Here is a 19,913-nt window from a genome sequence, read left to right as displayed (position 1 = left end):
ATGCATGGTTCAGATTTTTTTCTCTGTGATTCAGCTTTGGCCTTTGTACACTATTCCAGCCGATTTGATCTACAATAGTTGTTTTGTTAATGGATCTGTATATGGTAATGAATTAGAGAATGAGACATATATATATTGGAATACAACATTCAAGTATATACAGTGGGTTAAGGAAAATGGGACATTCCAGTTAGGCAAAGGCGTATCAGTAGTTTCTGCCTTAGCACCCCCCTGTATTAAGGGACAGGGATCCATACCGGTGAGTAACTCCAAGTGTAAGCATGTATTGTCATTGAACGCCACCAATTTGCTTGCATTCTTATCAATGGGAAATAGTTGTTTCATATGAGGTCAAATAGCCTATACTTCTCTCCCTTTCAATTGGACAGGATACTGTTATTTGGCTTTCCTCTTGCCTTCAGTCTATGTTGCCCTTCACAATTATCACAAAATACATAATCTCCAAAGAAGACAAAGTAGAATATCCAGGATCACAAAAACGGTGGCCATCACTGAGACTGATCAAACAGATACCCCCCTACAGCAGTTTACTGACGCTATGAAAGGCCTAGTACCTTATTGGGGCCCTATGGCTAACAGTGTTCAGGTTTGTCAACTGACTAGAGTTGTTGATGCTGTAATAAACAAAACATCAGGGGCCCTTGCCAATATAACTGCTGAGATGCAGGCTAACCGCCTTATGACGCTTCAAAACAGAATGGGGTTAGACGTCATCCTCGCTGATAGGGGTGGAGTTACGTCATAGGTAGCTCCTGCTGTGTTTATATTCCTGATAATGTCCCTAGTGTTTATGCAGCCATTCAGAGTTTACACAGCCTTTCTGATGAGATACATCAGGATGGTTCATGGAAATACTTACCACATGGGGTTGGAAAGTTCTCCTCATTGCTGCCGCTGTGGGGGCAAGTACCCTACCCTGTTGTTTATGTGTCCAATGTGTCCCTATTTGTTGCTCCATGTGTTTATTTGCATGTAAACCAACTCCCTTTTCGGTTAAAGAAACACTAACAGGATGTCAGTACTGCAGCAAGACATATATGATCTGATGAACATTGAAGAAAGTGTCCTATCGTACAACCCACCTAGGTGTGTACCGTATCCAGCCTTGACATATGAAGTATGTGAGTTAGTTGAGTGCACTGAGATAATGGTTGGATTCTCTTCTGAGCCTGACACTGATAAGGACATTGATACCGATGAAGGTGACACCTCTCGCGGTAGTGGGGACCCGGTATAGAAAAATGTTTGATCAAAGCTCAAAAAAGGAGGGATTGTTAGAAAATATGCAATAACCACGTTTAGTTTGAGCATTTGTTCCTCCATTTTGTATGACACGTCTTCAGTGCACATCTGTTTCATGTATCTCGTTGCTTACTGGGTTGCTGTTCTGGGCTAATCGAAAGTTATGTCTAAACATTTCTTGTAAATCATGTGACTCATGCGAGACAACCAGCTGCACCTTAGTCTAGAGAGCGATCTGCCCTTTTCAATGTTGCAGTGTCTGATACTGATAATAACATGTTTGTCGCATCTGCAGATTTCTGTAAGGCATGTCTGAGCTTCAGCTAACTGGAGAAAATGGTTTCTAACCGGTCTGTTATCACCTTCCTGTTTGTTCACTACTATAAATGTAGCCCTCAGAAACTTTATGTCAGCTCACTCCTGTACACACTCGCTAGAGGCTATACGGACCTGTACCCACTTGAGTGTATAATAAATATTGCTTGTTATACTTTCCCTCCTACTACCTGGTTATTTGACTATGAGTGGAGAGAGTGGTTGTAATCCAGACGAGATGGTCTTGCTGTGTTACTAATATTTTCTCGTCTCCACATCGTGCTACCTTGCTTGTTGAGATAATGCATCTCCGTTGGTTGTGCATTCTGACCAACACAGTAGTGTTGCTTATCTTTGACAGGAATGCCTGCACGGCCAATCTCACTGCCCAGAGCTCCAGAAAATTGATGTGAAGATGTTGGCCTTGATACTGCCAACGTCCACTGACCTGGAGGTCTTGCAGGAAAGCTCCCCATCTTTCCAGGGAGGTGTTCATGTGCAGAGCGTGATGAAAACAGAGAGACAGACTGAAATATTTTTTCATCAGGTCCACCAAGATAAGGAGTTGATCATACCTGGCATGACTGTAATGACATCCTCGAACAAACCTACTGCCTGACGCCACTGCAAATCCAACACTTCCTGTAATGGACGCATTCTTAATCGTCAGAAAGAAATAAGATGGATGCAAGAAGATATTGTTCCCAGAAGCAACTTGTAATGGAAACTGAAAGTGACCTTTTTTTACGAATGACCGAACCAAAGATATCAGTTTTCCTTGCCTCTAGAGAGAGGGAAACGCTTTATTTATTGTGGTGTCCAATATTGCTCCTAAGAAGGTGATGCTTGATGGAAGGGTGCAGAGATGACTTCCCTTCATTCAGGGTCAGGCCTAGCTCGGTGAACAGTCTTGTGCATGTCTCTGTGGATGGCTGGCCTGCTGAGTGTGATGGTGCTTTGATCAGCCAGGCGTCCAGGTAAGGAAACACATGATGCTGTTACTTCCTCAGAAAGGCTGCTACTGGAGCCAGGCATTTGATAAATATTCTTGGAGCCGATTTGAGGCCAAACAGCACCACCTTGAATTGATAATGGCTTCTGGCTATGGCAAATCGAAGGTACTGTGGGGGAATGGATGGGGACATGAAAATATGCATCTTCTAAGTCTAAAGTGGTCATATGATCCCCGGGGTTTAGAAGTGATTAAATGTCCCGAAGAGAGACCATGCAGAAGGACTGTTTTTTGAGATAGGTGTTGAGAATTCTTAAGCGTCCCCAACAGCTTTGCTGTGTCGGTATCATTCTTTACATCTTCCAGGGCATTGTCGATGTGCTTTCCAAATAAAGTTTCTCCATCGAACGGAAGGTCCAGAATCTTATTTTGCACTTCCGTCCTAAATGAAGTGACTCTGAGCCATCCTTGACGGCGCAATACTGCCGCACCTCCCAGTGACCTGAATATTGTAGTGGCGATATCCATCACACAATCTTTCACCTCCGCAGATGCTCTTCCCCTTCCTGGAGAATTTTCCTCAATTCCGATTTGCTATCTTCAGGAAGCTGATCCACATACGGAGCCAGTTCATATCACATTTGTTGATCATATCGACCCAGAATGGCAAGAGCATTAGCTGCTCTGACTATTAGAGCCGACATCGAAGAAAAATGCTTACCAGCGTTGTCCAAGCGCCTGCCTTCCCATTCTGGAGCTGAGGTGATTGGTGTAGAAGGGTTCTTGGATTTTCTCTGCGCTGCCTGAGAGATTACAGAGTCCGGTTTGGGATGTCCCACCAAGCAGGCTGGAGCATTTTCTGGAGCCTTGTATTTTTTCCCCAGTCTGGATAGTACTAGTGTCACTGTTGCTGGTGTTTTCATGACTTTAAGTTCTTCTTTCCATATATGACTCACAATAGGGATAGCCCTCACTGATTTTCAAAAGGGCTCGTTAAAATCATATAAAAAACAGTCAGTTTGAGATGCTGGCATTGGTAGATCAAATCTTTTGGCTGCCCTTTCCAGTAAGTTGTGAAAACCACCTATATCTTCTGGTGGCAAGTCAATGGGTACAGGAGAAGGAGAAGAAGGTGTGAGAATGAGGTAGTCATCCCATTCTCTATGCAGATCTCCGAGTTCCCCCTCTTCCTGGTCATCATCTGTAGTTCCTGGATCTTTTTGAGGAGCTGATGGAGGTGATTTCTCTAGAGGTTCCACTTGTTATGTTATGTTATGTTATGTTATGTTATGTTATGTTATATTTAATTTGTACAGCGCACAGCTACTCGAAAGTGTCCCAGCGCTAGCTTCGGAAAAAAAGAGAGCAGAAATCCACACAAATCCAGACTAAAAAAGCAGTGATTTTAGTTTCTTCTTAAACAAAAGAGGGTCCTGGGTAGCCCGAAGAGCTAAGGGCAACAAGTTCCAGGCAAGGCCAGCTTTGCGCACAAAGGAATTGCCCCCAAGTCTTTGGCGATTAAACCTGGGGGTCTGAACCAACAACTGGGCAGACGAACGCAGCTGTCTCCCTGGTGTGTAAAAGGCAAACCTCTTCTGCAGATAGATAGGTCCCAGGCCATAAAGGGCCCTATGGGCAATGGATAACATTTTGTATTTCAGACGGGATTCGACTGGGAGCCAATGCAAGGAGCGCAGGTGAGTGCGGACACTAAGCCTTGATCGCAAGCCCAGAAGAAGCCTGGCCGCCGAGTTTTGAACATCTTGCAATTTCTTAACTAAAAAACCTGGGCTGCCAATCAAGAGGGCGTTGGCGTAGTCCAAACGGGATAAAATGAGGGCACGGACCACAGTTTCTTTGGCACTACCTGGCAGAAAAGGAAGAAACTTCTTCAAGGTTTTAAGAGTGCCAAAGCAGGTACCAGCCAACTTCTTCACTTGTGTTGAAAAATTCAGGTTTTCATCGAACTAGACGCCAAGGTTTTTTACGGCGCCTTTACTTGTGGTTGGTCGAGGAAAATCAGACAAGAAGGAGCCATACAAAAGTACTTCATATTTTCCTTCATTGCATTTCAGCTGAGTATTCGCCAGCCAGTGAAAAACTGAAGACAAACAATGTTGAGCAGCCACAACCGAGTCATCTTCCCTGTTCCAAGAAAATAAGAGCTGAGTATCATCAGCATAAGCCATCACTTTAGCCCCTAATGATTCCGCAAGATAGACCAGCGGAGTCACATAGATATTAAAAAGCAAGGGGCTAAGTGATGACCCCTGTGGCACACCTGTAGTCACCTGCAAAGGCACGGAGGCACATGGAGGAAGCCAGACCTGCTGCGACCGACCATCCAAGAAAGACTTGATCCACTGCAGAGCTGAGCCAGAGATACCTATTTCTGAAAGACGGTCAAGGAGCAAAGAGTGGGGCACGGTGTCGAAAGCAGCCAAGAGATCTAACATCACCAAGGCTGCTTTCCCGCCGGCATCCAAACACTCCCGGATCGCCTCCGTCACCTCAAGCAATGCTGACTCCGTGCTATATGAGGCATTTTATTCAAGGTTTAGGAATAGCCAACAATGGAGACAGTCTTACATCAGAAGGTAGTTCATTCCAAAGATAGGCATCCGAAAGCAGAAACAAATTAAAAATAAAACCAAAATTCTGTATATATTTAAATCGTGATTCGTGACATGTGAACAGAAGGAAATAGAAAACAAGCTGGAGAAGATGTGCAAGCACAATCAGAAGCAAAGGGATCTTAGCTACTTTTGAATTACATTTAGGACCTTTAAAAACATCCTGACATCAAAACCCATGAGAAAGGCTAAGACTCCAGTGTAAAGAGAATCCAAAATTATAGTAAAAGCAAACATGTTTTGAATCATTAGTGAAGACGTGGGCTTTGAAACCCTCCAATCAGCTAACAGAATAAAGACGAATAGCAGATATGGAGAAAAGTAGAGTCCCCAGATCTGGCTCACGAGGAGCACCATAGAGATAAGATAGTAATATAAAGCAAAGAAATAGGAAATTGATGCACCCTAATCAATGGCCTGTCCCACTGGGACAGATTCGCCTTTGCGAATCAGTTACCACCTCAAATTGCGATTGTAAACCATTGACACATTCCATGGTGACTCTCAAATAGGAGGGAGAAAGACTCTCAAAGCCTTTTCTATTTGTAAATAGTAATGGATTGCTAAAGCCCTTTTGCAAATCAGAAAGACTTTTCCGACTTGAAAAATGGCGTTTGCACATTACAAAGCAGGCTTTGTGACTGCTAAATACCTTTGTTCATATGCCTCCCCTTCTTACATCATTGGGCAACAACGACCAATCAGAATGCTGCAGTCCTGGACTACACATCTACCCAAACAGACCAGGGGTCCTCTCTGTAAGATGTTGTCTATCCATACTTTCAATATGTCTTTTTAGAATTATTCCCCTCCCTCGATGGTAAGCCACTTTTTGTAGTAACACTTTTGGAGAAACTTGTCAGAATCCTGGCTGGATAGAATATGCAAAGTGCACACAAAATTATAACAATGATTGTACAAAAACAAACTAATTTACCAGTAGTAGATGGTATAGTTTTGCTCCGATCGCTTTTTTTACGTGTTCTTCCACTCTGGGGAAAGACCGAATAAAAAACTGCAAAGACAACATATTCTTGTCAGATGTGTGGTAGGTTTGCAGTAGATAGAAACTAATGAACAATTTGTCAAATAAGTTTCTTTCATTCTCCCCATAAACATTTTGTCCCCTCTTCACTTGGCAGTAAGAACATATTAATGGGGCTCGCATAAACAGAGTGCCCTCACCCCTTATTGGTGAAACCATAAGCAGTCGCCTGGAGTTGCTTTTGTGCTGCCCTAGCATATAATTAAAAACCTTTCAATGGCCAAAGGAAAAACATTATTTGCACTAAGAGGAAAAAAATAAAAGCATAAGAGATCCTTTGGTCAGATCACATTTACAAACCATACATGACAAGATCATACATACATGAATGATTCCCATGAATAGCATTTAGACATTTGCCACCAAAGACTCCTTCCCCACTCGTCAGTACTCACAAGTGGCAGTGGCACACGTCATCACTTAAATACAAAGACAACTAAACAAGTCAATATCTTTTCAATCTGATGCTAAGATGAAGGAAAGTTATTGGTTATCCCTAATATGGATCCCAATTACTCACCTCTTGCCAGCACACTCTTTGATTTGCAAGAGAGTGGACAGGTCCCACGTCTCCCCCTCCACTTACCTCAAGAGTGAGGCTGGCCTGTCGTTGGCTTTCAACATGATGCTGGTTCCCTATCGCAAACAGTAGGTGATGCACAACACGCAGCTGGATCAGCTCTTCACAGAGCTCCACAGACTCCCGGGCCAGCATCCTGTCGGGATAGAAGCTTGATCAGCATGCAAGCAGCACTGATGCGTATTACTTCTGAGTTATCATTCCACATTCAGGCTAACAGCTGATTCCTTTGAGCAAGGACACCTAAAGCAAAGCAGAAATTGTGAATCTATACTTCCTTATACAACTTTCCCTTGATGATATAGTGGAAGTCAATAGTCTAAAGTCATATTCCTGTAAATCGATATTAGTGATGTTCAGAATCTCACCTACAACTATGGCATTGGACCACATGAAACACATACCACACAGACTACACTAGCGATGTCATTCTGACCTTCTCAAAATTACTGTGTGGTAAAATCAATATGGGATAAATCCATTATTGTAATTGTGGTTTTACTCAATCCAGTTTGACTTCTCTGAGTTTTTTGTATTACAATGAGTAATACTATGTGGAAGTGATTTAAGCCGACACCATGATAATTTCACAGATTGCTTCAGGTGGCTCCTGAAGGAGTTGCAGCGAGGTAAAGCCAGGGAGTACAATCATTCTGCCCAACTGGAAACCTGAAACTGGACACAACCAATGTTTGCACAGACACCCAGTGCTTAATTTGTGCCAGTGGTTTCTGGTGCTCGGCATCAGCACTTAATTGTCAACACCGGCTGTTGTGACAGTCTACCACATGGTGGCGCAGTCTATCTAATTTAGGAGATCAACATTAAAAATTATCATCATCTGTTGCACAAGCCATTATTATTGCTTTGGGGGCCTTGAATAGTCTGAATTGTCTAACTCGTAGGCTATGATGGTTTGTAGTTGTGTTAGCAGTGGCAATGTGTCATGCAAGCTATAGTGGCCTCCTAATGAAGGGTCTAGCATTTATTTTGTTACAAACTAAGCATTGACACACCCACGCACACACACCCGCACACACACACACACATGCACGCGCACTCACACACATACACACACACACACGCACACACACACACACACACACACACACACACACACACACTACAGATTGCTGTTATAAATACAGGCGAGTATTTTTTACACCAATGCATCAAATTACATAGAAAGCAAAGACCTGAATATTTATTGTGGAACCTGTGCACTAAAAGTGCTCTGGACCATTATACTAGTAGTAGATGAACATCTGCATTCCAGAAAGGGCATTAAGGTTTTCTTGTAATTTAGAATGCTCTTGCAGTGGCACACACTCAACTTTAAGCGTTCCCTCATTTGTAAAGAGTGTGAGTCGACGAACATTTGAAAACTCCCTCTGTTTGTGTGCAAGCCTGTGTTCGAGGCTTGTGCAAACTAAGGAGCAGGCACCCGCCACAGGTTCTATGGATACAGGACTGTGCTTCATTTGTAAAAAAAATAATAATAAAAATAAATAAATACCAGGGTCCTCGTCGGGAGGCCACTGCAGCTTGGACTTGCCTGCATTGCCAATGACAGTATCAACGAAACTGATACCCATCACACTCCCACAAGTTTGTCAGTTCACACCATTCCAGGTACTCAAAGCTAAAAGAATGGCTTGGGCGGCAGGTATTAGTTATTTTTAATGTGTATTGAATTAATAAACTATTCTTGTTGTGCTCATCTCTGAATTAGACAAACAGTGCCACCATGTGGCAGACGATCATAAGTGCTAAGATGACAATTAAGTGCCGGTGCCGAGCACCAGAAACAACCGGCGTAAATTAAGCACTGATATAGGGCCACACGCTATACAATGAAAAATATTGTTCTTACAACAAGAGAGGCTTATCAATGTGGGTGTCATGAAGGAGGGGGACACTGACTTTCTGGGCCCATCCAACATATTGGGAACACTACCCTGTCAGCATCACAGTGCATCTTTAGCTGGGTGTGTTGGGTGCAGTCCTCGACAGGGCACCCTAATCCATGATGCACTGTTCCTAATGCAAGTGTGGACTTGTGCCTGTACTGGGAAAAGCACATTAGTGAAATGTGGACCAGCTGGCTTCAGCTTTTCACTGAGGTGGCAGACCCACATTTGAAGGGGGCAGTGATAGTCCTATAGGCAGGTGTAGGAAGTGACTGCATGGGGATACCTGGGGGTTTTTGGAACCCCCATTCCCATCCTCCCAAGAGGTTCCGTGGGAGCATCTGCATGTGGAGTATAGTCAGTGTACCCAGATGGCTGTTTTGCCTCTGGGCATACATCTGTAATACAGAGGTGAGGGTAGGCAAGAATTTCCAAATAAGGAATTTTACCCAGGCTCAAAATTAGCCCTGGTTCACACTGAGCCCTGATGTGTGCTGTGAGAAGTCCTTTAGATCAAGATACTTGTTCTCATGGGCCGGTTCTTTATAAAGTTAGACAATGAGAGGAGGCAATGGGATTTGGGATGGGACACATGGAAGGCTGGTACTTATGCTAGGTTGTATTCCTGCCCTCACTTTTCTCAGCCCCCTTTCTCTATAATCTTGTGTTCACTTGCCCTCTCATGTTGCAAGGATCATCATGGCATTGCCATTCTGGATCTCCCCACACCTGGTGACTCACCTAACCCCAGCCGAACTGCAGCTCCGTGTTAGAGCTCAGCTTCAACAGGCCTTATGAGACAGAGGGCCACAGCACCGCTTCTGCCCTTCTGTGGCCTAGCACAACCTGGCTGTCGCCTGCACCAGAGGACGAGGGGGAACCGAAATGGTACATTTCATAGGAGATATGGAGCTGGCAGCTGGGAGCCTGAATTGGACACCCCTACCCAGGAAGTAGGAGGGAAGGGATGATGGAGCTACCGCTAAGGTTTGCATATCATTAACCATTTGATTGTGTGATGAGTGGGAGCTAGTGAGTGTGTCCTTGTGCATGTGTATGTCTGCCAGTTGTGTGTAGTCTCTGTTGTGGCATTAGCAGCAGGGGTGCAGTACCACAGGCCGCTACTAGATGTCCCTCGGATGGCATTAGCAGCAGGGGTGCAGTCGCACAAGCAGTTAGTAGATGTCCCTTTGGCGGCATTAGTGGCAGGGTGCGGTCGCACAAGCAGTTGCTGGATGTCCTTCTTGCGACAGTAGCAGCAAGGGTGCACGTCACACAAGCAGTTAGTAGATGTCCCTCTTGTGACAACAGCACCAGGGGTGCAGTCACACAAGCAGTTAGTAGATGTCTCTGTGGTGGCATTAGCAGCAGGGGTGCAGTTGCCCAACAGTTAGAAGATGTCCCTGTGGTGGCATTAGTGGAGGGGTGCAGTTGCACAAGCAGTTAGTAGATGTCTCTGTGGTGGCAATTGCAGCAGGGGTGCAGTTACACAAGCAGTTTGTAGATGTCTCTGTGGAAGCATTAGTGGCGGGGTGCAGTCGCACAAGAAGTTAGGAGATGTCCCTTTTGTGACATTAGCAGCAGGGGTGCAGTAGCGCAAGCAGTTTGTAGTTGTCACTGTAGCAGGATTAGCATCAGGGGTGCAGTCGCACAAGCAGTTAGTAGATGTCCCTGTGGTGGTATTAGCAGCAGGGTTGCAGTTGCACAAGCAGTTCGTAGATGTCCCTCTTGTGACATTAGCAGCAGGGGTGCAGTAGCAGAAGCAGTTAGTAGATGTCCCTTTTGCGGCATTAGCAGCAGCAGTGCAGTAGCACAAGCAGTTAGTAGATGTCCCTGTGGTGGCATTAGCAGTAGAGGTGCAATCGCACAAACAGTTAGTAGATGTCCTTGTGTTTGCATTAGCAGCAGCGGTGCAGTAGCACAAGCAGATAGTAGATGTCCCTGTGGTGGCATTAGCCGCAAGAGTTTTAGTCGCACAAGCAGTTAGTAGATGTCCCAGTTGTAGTATTAGTAGCAGAGGTGCAGTCACACAAGCAGTTAGTAGATGTCCCAGTTGTAGCATTAGTAGCAGAGGTGCAGTCGCACAAGCAGTTAGTAGATGTCCCAGTTGTAGCATTAGTAGCAGAGGTGCAGTCACACAAGCAGTTAGTAGATGTCCCTGTGGTGGCATTAGCAGCAGGGGTGCAGTTGCACAAGCAGTTAGTAGAAGTCCCTGTGGTGGCATTAGAAGCAGGATTGCAGTAGCACCAGCAGTTAGTAGATGTCCCTGTTGCAGCATTAGCACCAGGGGTGCAGTCGCACAAGTAGTTAGTGGGTGTCCCTGTGGTGGCATGAGTAGGAGGAGCGCAGTCGCACAAGCAGTTAGTAGATATACCTGTGGTGGCATTAGTGGCAGGGGTGCAGTCGCACAAGGAGTTAGTAGATGTCTCTGTGGCGGCTTTGGCACCAGGGGTGCAGTCCCACAAGCAGTTAGTAGATGTCTCTGTGACGGCTTTAGCACCAGGGGGACAGTCCCACAAGCAGTTAGTAGATGTCCATGTGGTGGCATTAGTAGTGGAGGTGCAGTCGCACAAGCAGTTAGTAGATGTCCCTGCGGTGGCATTAGTAGCAGGTGTGCAGTCACACAAGCAGTTAGTAGATTTCTCTGTGGTGGCATTAGTGGCAGGGGTGCAGTCGCACACGGAGTTAGTAGATGTCTCTGTGACGGCTTTAGCACCAGGGGTGCAGTCCCATAAGCAGTTAGTAGATGTCCCTGCGGTGGCATTAGTAGCAGGTGTGCAGTCGCACAAGCAGTTAGTAGAGGTCTCTGCGGTGGCATTAGTAGTAGGTGTGCAGTCGCACAAGCAGTTAGTAGATGACCCTGTGGTGGCATTAGTAGCAGGGGTGCAGTCGCACAAGCAGTTAGTAGATGTCCCTGTGGTGGCATTAGTAGCAGGGGTGCAGTCGCACAAGCAGTTAGTAGATATCCCTGTGGTGGCATTAGCAGCAGGGGTGCAGTAGCACAAGCAGTTAGTTGATGTCCCTGTGGGGGCGTCAGCACAGGTGCAATACAGTCAGTAACAGGTGGGTACAATACTACAAACTGCCGAGGTTGAGTTTGAACCTGTTCTGAAGCAAAATAAGAACATATTTTGACCTACTAGGATCATATTTGGAACAGTCGACCATGGAGTGTGTTAAATCAGTATTCCCCCATTTAGCATACGTATGCAAGCCATACCTCATGTATTAATACATCCCATGTGCTAGATAGTTCCGATCACTGAACAATTAATATCAAACATGTAAATGACTGAAAGCTGGGGATTAAGACCCTGTCTCAGATTCACAAGAAATACCATTGATATTCCAGGATTTGCGTTGGTTGAATAGGCACTGATATTCACTTTGACAGGTGATTGTCTTACACTGTGGTTAGAATAGTTATTAACCAGTCTTTTCGTTTTCCACACAGGCAGTACTTCTCACCCAATGGCCTTGGCTGCAGCAGCTTGCTGAATGAATACAGACATGGTTTCCATCAGTGGCGGTACTTCTGGATCTGGAGGGGAACATGGACAAAAAGCGCAAGCTAAACAACAGGAAACCACAGCAGCAATGCATAGGTACCACAGTAACCTAATTGCTTCTATGGTGGTAAAGGCAGAAAGAGACAATGTACATAGAATAAACAGATCACAGGACCAGAGGTTACCCCTTCCAGACCTGATAATTAACACAGATTAAACTAGGGGTCACCAACCTTTTCTGTAGGGAGAGCTACTTCTGATCAGTGAAAATCATCGTGACTTACTGAAGGCTAAACACCTCCACGCCCAGCTTCATTGACTTTAAGCCTAATTTTCATAGAGCCAGACACTGGTTTGAACAAAACACAGTGTCTCGGGGCACCATGACAGGACTGCCATGTGTGTCAGTGAGAGAGTGGTCAGTGGGGATGTATGAACATGTGTGCGTATGAATGGGATATATATGCATGGGTGACTGAGAGCTTGTATCGTATGTACCTGTGGCACAGGACATACCTTTCACCATATATGGCACCATTACATGTACAACACAAACCTACAACCATTTGTTTTTAAATGGGAGAAATATAAAGTGCAGAATAATGTTCTGCAAAAATTTTCAAAGTATGGAACATTTATCTGCACTTTACATTTTTCCCACTTAAAAAAATGACGGTGTTTTACAATTGCAAATATTGCACAGTATCTGCTGGCCACTGGGAGCAAGAGGCCTGCTGTTTGTAAGTGAAACACTTTGAAATGGGAGAAAATGAAAATGAAGCCTTAACTTAATCATAAAGGTAATTTTACTTTTTAATTTTCTCCCATTTAAATCATTCTGAAACATAATTTTGCTCTCAGATTCCAATATTGAGTTGACAAGGGATTTTTTTTAAGAGTTAAATATCTCAGTGCTTCAGTTCTTCACCTCTGTGTCTGGGGTCATACATCTGACTTATTATCAGGCTCTTCTATCTGCAGCCTGGTGATAATAAATGTAAAATAAACACAGCCTACCCCTTAAATTTGAAAGGAAAATGTGACCCTGTGATTATTTACAAAAAAGGAACTCAAAGCTGTGAGCTATTCTGAAGGTGTCTGGGAGCTAATGGTAGCTCATGATCTACTGGTTACAGACACCTGGAATAAACAGATAACAGTAACAGAGGTTACTCCTTACAGAACCATTGATGAACATGGAATATACAGCTCACAGGACCAGAGGTTACTCCTTCCAGACCGGTTACTCCTTACAGACCTGATGATGAACACAGAATAAACAGATCACAGTACCAGAGGTTACTCCTTCCAGACCGGTTACTCCTAATGGACCAGATGATGAACATAGAATAAACAGATCACAGTACCAGAGGTTACTCGATCCAGACCCGATGATGAACACAGAGTAAACAGATTGCAGTACCAGAGCTTACTCCTTCCAGATCTGATGATGAACACAGAATAAACAAATCACAGTACCAGAGGTTACTCATTCCAGACCCGATGATGAACACAGAATAAACAGATTGTAGTACCAGAAGTTACTCCTTCCAGACCCGATGATGAACAGAGAATAAACAGATTGTTGTACCAGAGGTTACTCCTTCCAGACCCGATGATGAACACAGAATAAACAGATCGCAGTACCAGAGGTTACTCCTTCCAGACCCGATGATGAACATAGAATAAACAGATCACAGTACAAGAGGTTACTCCATCCAGACCCGATGATAAACACAGAATAAACAGATCGCAGTACCGGAGCTTACTCCTTCCAGATCTGATGATGAGCACAGAATAAACAGATCAGAGCACCAGAGGTTACTCCATCCAGACCCGATGATGAACACATAATAAACAGTTTGCAGTACCAGAGGTTACTCCTTCCATATCTGATATTGAACACAGAATAAACAGATCGCAGTACCAAAGGTTACTCCTTCCAGACCCGATGAAAAACACAGAATAAACAGTTTGCAGTACCAGAGGTTAGTCCTTACAGACCCGATGATGAACACAGAATAAACAGATCGCAGTACCAAAGGTTACTCCTTCCAGACCTGATGATGAACACAGAATAAACAGATCACAGTACCAGAGGTTACTCCTTCCTGGCCCCATGATGAACACAGAATAAACAGATCACAGTACCAGAGGTTACTCCTTCCAGATCTGATGATGAACACATAATAAACAGATCGCAGTACCAGAGGTTACTCCTTACAGACCCGATGGTGGATGAACACAGAATAAACAAATCGCCGTACCAGAGGTTACTCATTCCAGACCCGATGATGAACACAGAATAAACAGATTGTAGTACCAGAGGTTACTCCTTCCAGACCCGATGATGAACACAGAATAAACAGATCGCAGTACCAGAGGTTACTCCTTCCAGACCCGATGATGAACATAGAATAAACAGATCACAGTACAAGAGGTTACTCCATCCAGACCTGATGATAAACACAGAATATACAGATTGCAGTACCAGAGCTTACTCCTTCCAGATCTGATGATGAGCACAGAATAAACAGATCGCAGTACCAGAGGTTACTCCTTCCAGACCAGATGATGAACACAGAATATACAGATCGCAGTACCAGAGCTTTCTCCTTCCAGATCTGATGATGAGCACAGAATAAACAGATCGCAGTACCAGAGGTTACTCCTTCCAGACCCGATGATGTACACAAAATAAACAGATCACAGTACCAAAGGTTACTCCTTCCAGACCCGATGAAGAACACAGAATACACAGATCACAGTACCAGAAGTTACTCCTTCCAGACCCAATGATGAACATGGAATATACAGATCACAGTACCAGAGGTTACTCCTTACAGACCCGATGATGAACACGGAATAAACAGATCACAGTACCAGAGGTTGCTCCTGATAGACCCTATGCTGAACACGGAAGATACAGATCGCAGTATCAGTGGTTACTCCTTATGGAGACCCTATGCTACACATAGAATAAACAGATCACAGTACCAGAGGTTACTCCAGCCAGTCCCGATGATGAACACAAAATAAACAGTTTGCAGTACCAGAGATTACTCATTATAGACTCGATGATGAACACAGAATAAACATATCACAGTACTAGAGGTTACTCCTTCCAGACCCGATGATGAACACAGAATAAACAGATCACAGTACCAGAGGTTACTCCTTATAGACCCGATGATGAACACGGAATAAACAGATCACAGCATCAGTGGTTACTCCTTATGGAGACCCTATGCTACACATAGAATAAACAGATCACAGTACCAGAGGTTACTCCAGCCAGACCCGATGATGAACACAAAATAAACAGTTTGCAGTACCAGAGATTACTCATTATAGACTCGATGATGAACACAGAATAAACAGATCACAGTACCAGAGGTTACCCCTTATAGACCCTATGTTGAACATGGAATAAACGAATCACAGTACCAGAGGTTACTCCTTCCAGACCCGATGATGAACACAGAATAAACAGATCACAGTACCAGAGGTTACTCCTTATAGACCCGATGATGAACAAAGAATATACAGATCAGAGCACCAGAGGTTACTCCATCCAGACCCGATGATGAACACATAATAAACAGTTTGCAGTACCAGAGGTTACTGTTTCCATATCTGATGATGAACACAGAATAAACAGATCGCAGTACCAAAGGTTACTCCTTCCAGACCCGATGACAAACACAGAATAAACAGTTTGCAGTACCAGAGGTTAGTCCTTACAGACCCGATGATGAACACAGAATAAACAGATCGCAGTACCAGAGGTTACTCCTTACAGACCCGATGATGAACACAGAATATACAGATCAGAGTACCAGAGGTTACGCCTTCCAGACCCGATGATGAACACAGAATAAACAGATCACAGTACCAGAGGTTACTCCATCCAGACCCGAAGATGAACACAGAATAAACAGTTTGCAGTACCAGAGGTTACTCCTTACAGACCCGATGATGAACACAGAATAAACAGATCGCTGTACCAAAGGTTACTCCTTCCAGACCTGATGATGAACACAGAATAAACAGATCACAGTATCAGAGGTTACTCCTTTCGGGCCCGATGATGAACACAGAATAAACAGCTCACAGTATCAGAGCTTACTCCTTCCAGATCTGATGATGAACACATAATTAACGGATGGCAGTACCAGAGGTTACTCCTTACAGACCCGATGATGAACACAGAATAAACAGATCGCAGTACCAGAGGTTACTCCTTACAGACCTGATGATGAACACAGAATAGACAGATCGCAGTATCTTGGGAATATTATTGGCTCTTGGTGCGAAGATCAAAGGAAACAAGACCCCTTAGTTTCCTAAATTAGTGAAAGAAACTTTCACAACAAACAGCTACAAAAAGAGTTTGATCCGCACACAATAAAAAGTAAGTAAACAGTTCCACCAAAATATCATAGTTTACAAATTCCTTTATTATGATTTCTTTCTTCACAGTGGCCAACACATTTCGTCCTATTTAAGGACTTCTTCAGGGCTCATAAACTGTCCTCTAGGAGGTGTATTTTTTCTCCTAACTCGGGTGCCACCTCGTATTTGTCCTGTCTGTATCAATGGGATATCATAATCCCCGGTCACGACAAAGTATTTAAAGGTTCTCTTCTGTATTCTTTCTCTCGTACTAATAGCAGCATCACATAGCTGTGCTTGCGTATTAAGGTCCAAGGTTTTTTGTGCACTAAGATCCGAGGTTTGGCCGGTTTCTATCGAAGGCACACCTTAGGTGACATCAGGTCATGGTCGACCCAAAAATCATAAAATGCATTCTGGGCAAAGTTTCCATCTATCTGTGTGCAGCACCGTCAAAAAACCCGATGATGAACACAGAATAAACAGATCGCAGTACCAGAGGTTATTCCTTCCAGACCCGATGATGAACACAGAATATACAGATCAGAGTATCAGAGGTTATGCCTTCCAGACCCAATGATGAGCACAGAATAAACAGATCACAGTACCAGAGGTTACTCCATCCAGATCAGATGATGAACACAGAATAAACAGTTTGCAGTACCAGAGGTTACACCTTCCAGATCTGATGATGAACACAGAATAAACAGATCGCAATACCAGAGGTTACTCCTTATAGCCCCTATGCTGAAAACTGAATAAACAGATCGTAGTACCAAAGGTTACTCCTTACAGACCCGATGATGAACACAGAATAAACAGATCACAGTACCAGAGGTTACTCCTTACAGACCCGATGATGAACACAGAATAAACAGATTACAGTACCAGAGGTTATTCCATCCATACCCGATGATGAACACAGAAAAAACAGTTTGCAATACCAGAGGTTACTCTTTCCAGATCTGATGATGAACACAGAATAAACCGATTGCAGTACCAGAGGTTTCTCCTTATAGACCCTATGCTGAACACGGAATAAACAGATTGCAGTACCAGAGTTTACTCCTTATAGACCCTATGCTACACATAGAATAAAGAGATCACAATACCAGAGGTTACTCCAGCCAGACCCGATGATGAACACAGAATAAACAGATCACAGTATCAGCAGTACTCCATCCAGACCCGATGATGAACACAGAATAAACAGTTTGAAGTACCAGAGGTTACTCCTTACAGACCCGATGATGAACACAGAATAAACAGATCGCTGTACCAAAGGTTACTCCTTCCAGACCTGATGATGAACACAGAATAAACAGATCACAGTACCAGAGGTTACTCCTCTTAGACCTGATGATGAACACAGAATAAACAGATCACAGTACCAGAAGTTACTCCTTCCAGACCTGATGATGAACACAGAATAAACATATCACAGTACCAGGTGCTACTCCTTCCAGATCCGATGATAAACACAGAATAAACAGATCACAGTACTAGAGGTTACTCCTTTTAGACTTGATGATGAACACAGAATAAACAGATCACAGTAACAGAGGTTACTCCATCCAGACCCGATGATGAACACAAAATAAACAGATCACAGTACCAGAGGTTACTCCTTCCAGACCCGATGATGAACACAAAATAAACAGATCACAGTACCAGAAGTTACTCCTTCCAGACCTGATGATGAACACAGAATAAACATATCACAGTACCAGGTGCTACTCCTTCCAGATCCGATGATAAACACAGAATAAACAGATCACAGTACTAGAGGTTACTCCTTTTAGACTTGATGATGAACACAGAATAAACAGATCACAGTAACAGAGGTTACTCCATCCAGACCCGATGATGAACACAAAATAAACAGATCACAGTACCAGAGGTTACTCCTTCCAGACCCGATGATGAACACAGAATAAACAGATCACAGTACTAGAGGTTACTCCTTTTGGACCTGATGATGAACACGGAATATACAGATCACAGAACCAGAGGTTACTCCTTCCAGACCGGTTACTCCTTATAGACCCGATGATGAACATAGAATAAACAGATCACAGTACCAGAGAATACTATTTCCAGACCGGATGATGCACACAGAATAAACAGATCACAGTATCAGAGGTTACTCCATCCAGACCTTCAGCTGTCAGCAGTGGCCACAACACTGGCATATTCCTACAAGCATGCACACAATTGCTAATGCTGTGGCTTTCTTCACATGCAGTGGCCCTGCCTGTGATCAGGGACTGACCATTTTTGTCTAAAAGCCCCAAATCACTGTTACCTCTCTATATCAATTGCTCCCTAAGAAGATTCTTATGAGTGTACCCAGGGATACTCACAATTTCTTTTAATCCCTATAGGACTACCTTGGTTAAGCTGCCCTATCAGCTCCATATCTGTGCAAGCTGAAGACACATAGTTACTGATCCAACTGGACCCAAAGGAGAACCCTATAGTCCGTCTGTTGGGAGCACTGTCTCCATGTCGGTCTTCCACAAGAGCATGGATGTCAGCTGAAGCCGATGAAGGTATCACTAACAGCTGTGGCCCTGAAACTTCTGTCATCTTCCATGGGTTCACATCTGCTACAGATGAGGCACCCATAAAGAGTGGTCCTCTCATTGGTCAGTCTCTCACAGTGTGCCTAAAGATCCCCATAGACTTCGAAGGTTCCGCCTAAGACACAAGAAAGCAGGGTGCAATGGATCCCTGGTGATTTTCAAACCTTTCCCAGCAGGGCAAAGACTATCAGTGTTTGACCTGAGGAGATTACAGGGGTACCAAATGCCCAAGCTCACCTCCCCACCCTGGTCATGGGCATTCCACCGCCTCAAAATGCAGCGCTGTTTAATTAGGCTCTCTGACCATCCCTTGTCCACATAGTGGACATCAAACAAAGGTACAGGTACAACCAGTTATAGAGTATTCTTCTCATATACGGTGTGTAGAGTCACTTTGGGGTACCTGGGTATCAATGCCCTTGATGTGTACCATATTGAATGTGTGGGGTAATAAGATCCTCTAGTGCAGTGCAACTGACCTCATATCTGTCCACGTGCCCCTGTCTTTATTGAGGCAGGGTAACACTTTCACTCAACTCAAAATAGATTGTCAGTCGTTCTCTTGATTCATCTATTTCCCAGTTGAACCACTTCACCAGTCATCCATCGGAGGTTGATAAAATGAGTGCACTATGGTTGGGTAACAAAAACCATCTGATGTCACTTTCTATGATGTGGTTGGGGTCAAAGGTCTGTTGGTCTTGCGTACAGTCCCCAAGTTGGTCT

The 19,913-nt window shown here is 44.0% G+C and overlaps 1 protein-coding gene across 1 annotated transcript in view; it reads right to left on the bottom strand.

Annotated features, from left to right (window-relative positions):
- ARMH1 (armadillo like helical domain containing 1) overlaps positions 1 to 19,913 on the bottom strand; it is a 274,600-nt gene that overhangs the window by 63,199 nt on the left and 191,488 nt on the right. The window contains exons 8-10 of the mRNA XM_085602791.1: positions 12,167 to 12,239; positions 6,795 to 6,924; positions 6,101 to 6,178 (exon numbers count right to left, since the gene is read on the bottom strand). Coding sequence (XP_085458917.1) covers positions 6,101 to 6,178; positions 6,795 to 6,924; positions 12,167 to 12,239 — 281 coding nt within the window. The remainder of the gene's footprint in view (positions 1 to 6,100; positions 6,179 to 6,794; positions 6,925 to 12,166; positions 12,240 to 19,913) is intronic.

The sequence above is a fragment of the Triturus cristatus genome, chromosome 4_2 (assembly GCF_964204655.1).
Source record: "Triturus cristatus chromosome 4_2, aTriCri1.1, whole genome shotgun sequence".
NCBI lineage: Eukaryota > Metazoa > Chordata > Amphibia > Caudata > Salamandridae > Triturus > Triturus cristatus.
This window is presented reverse-complemented; position numbering and strand designations above follow the sequence as displayed.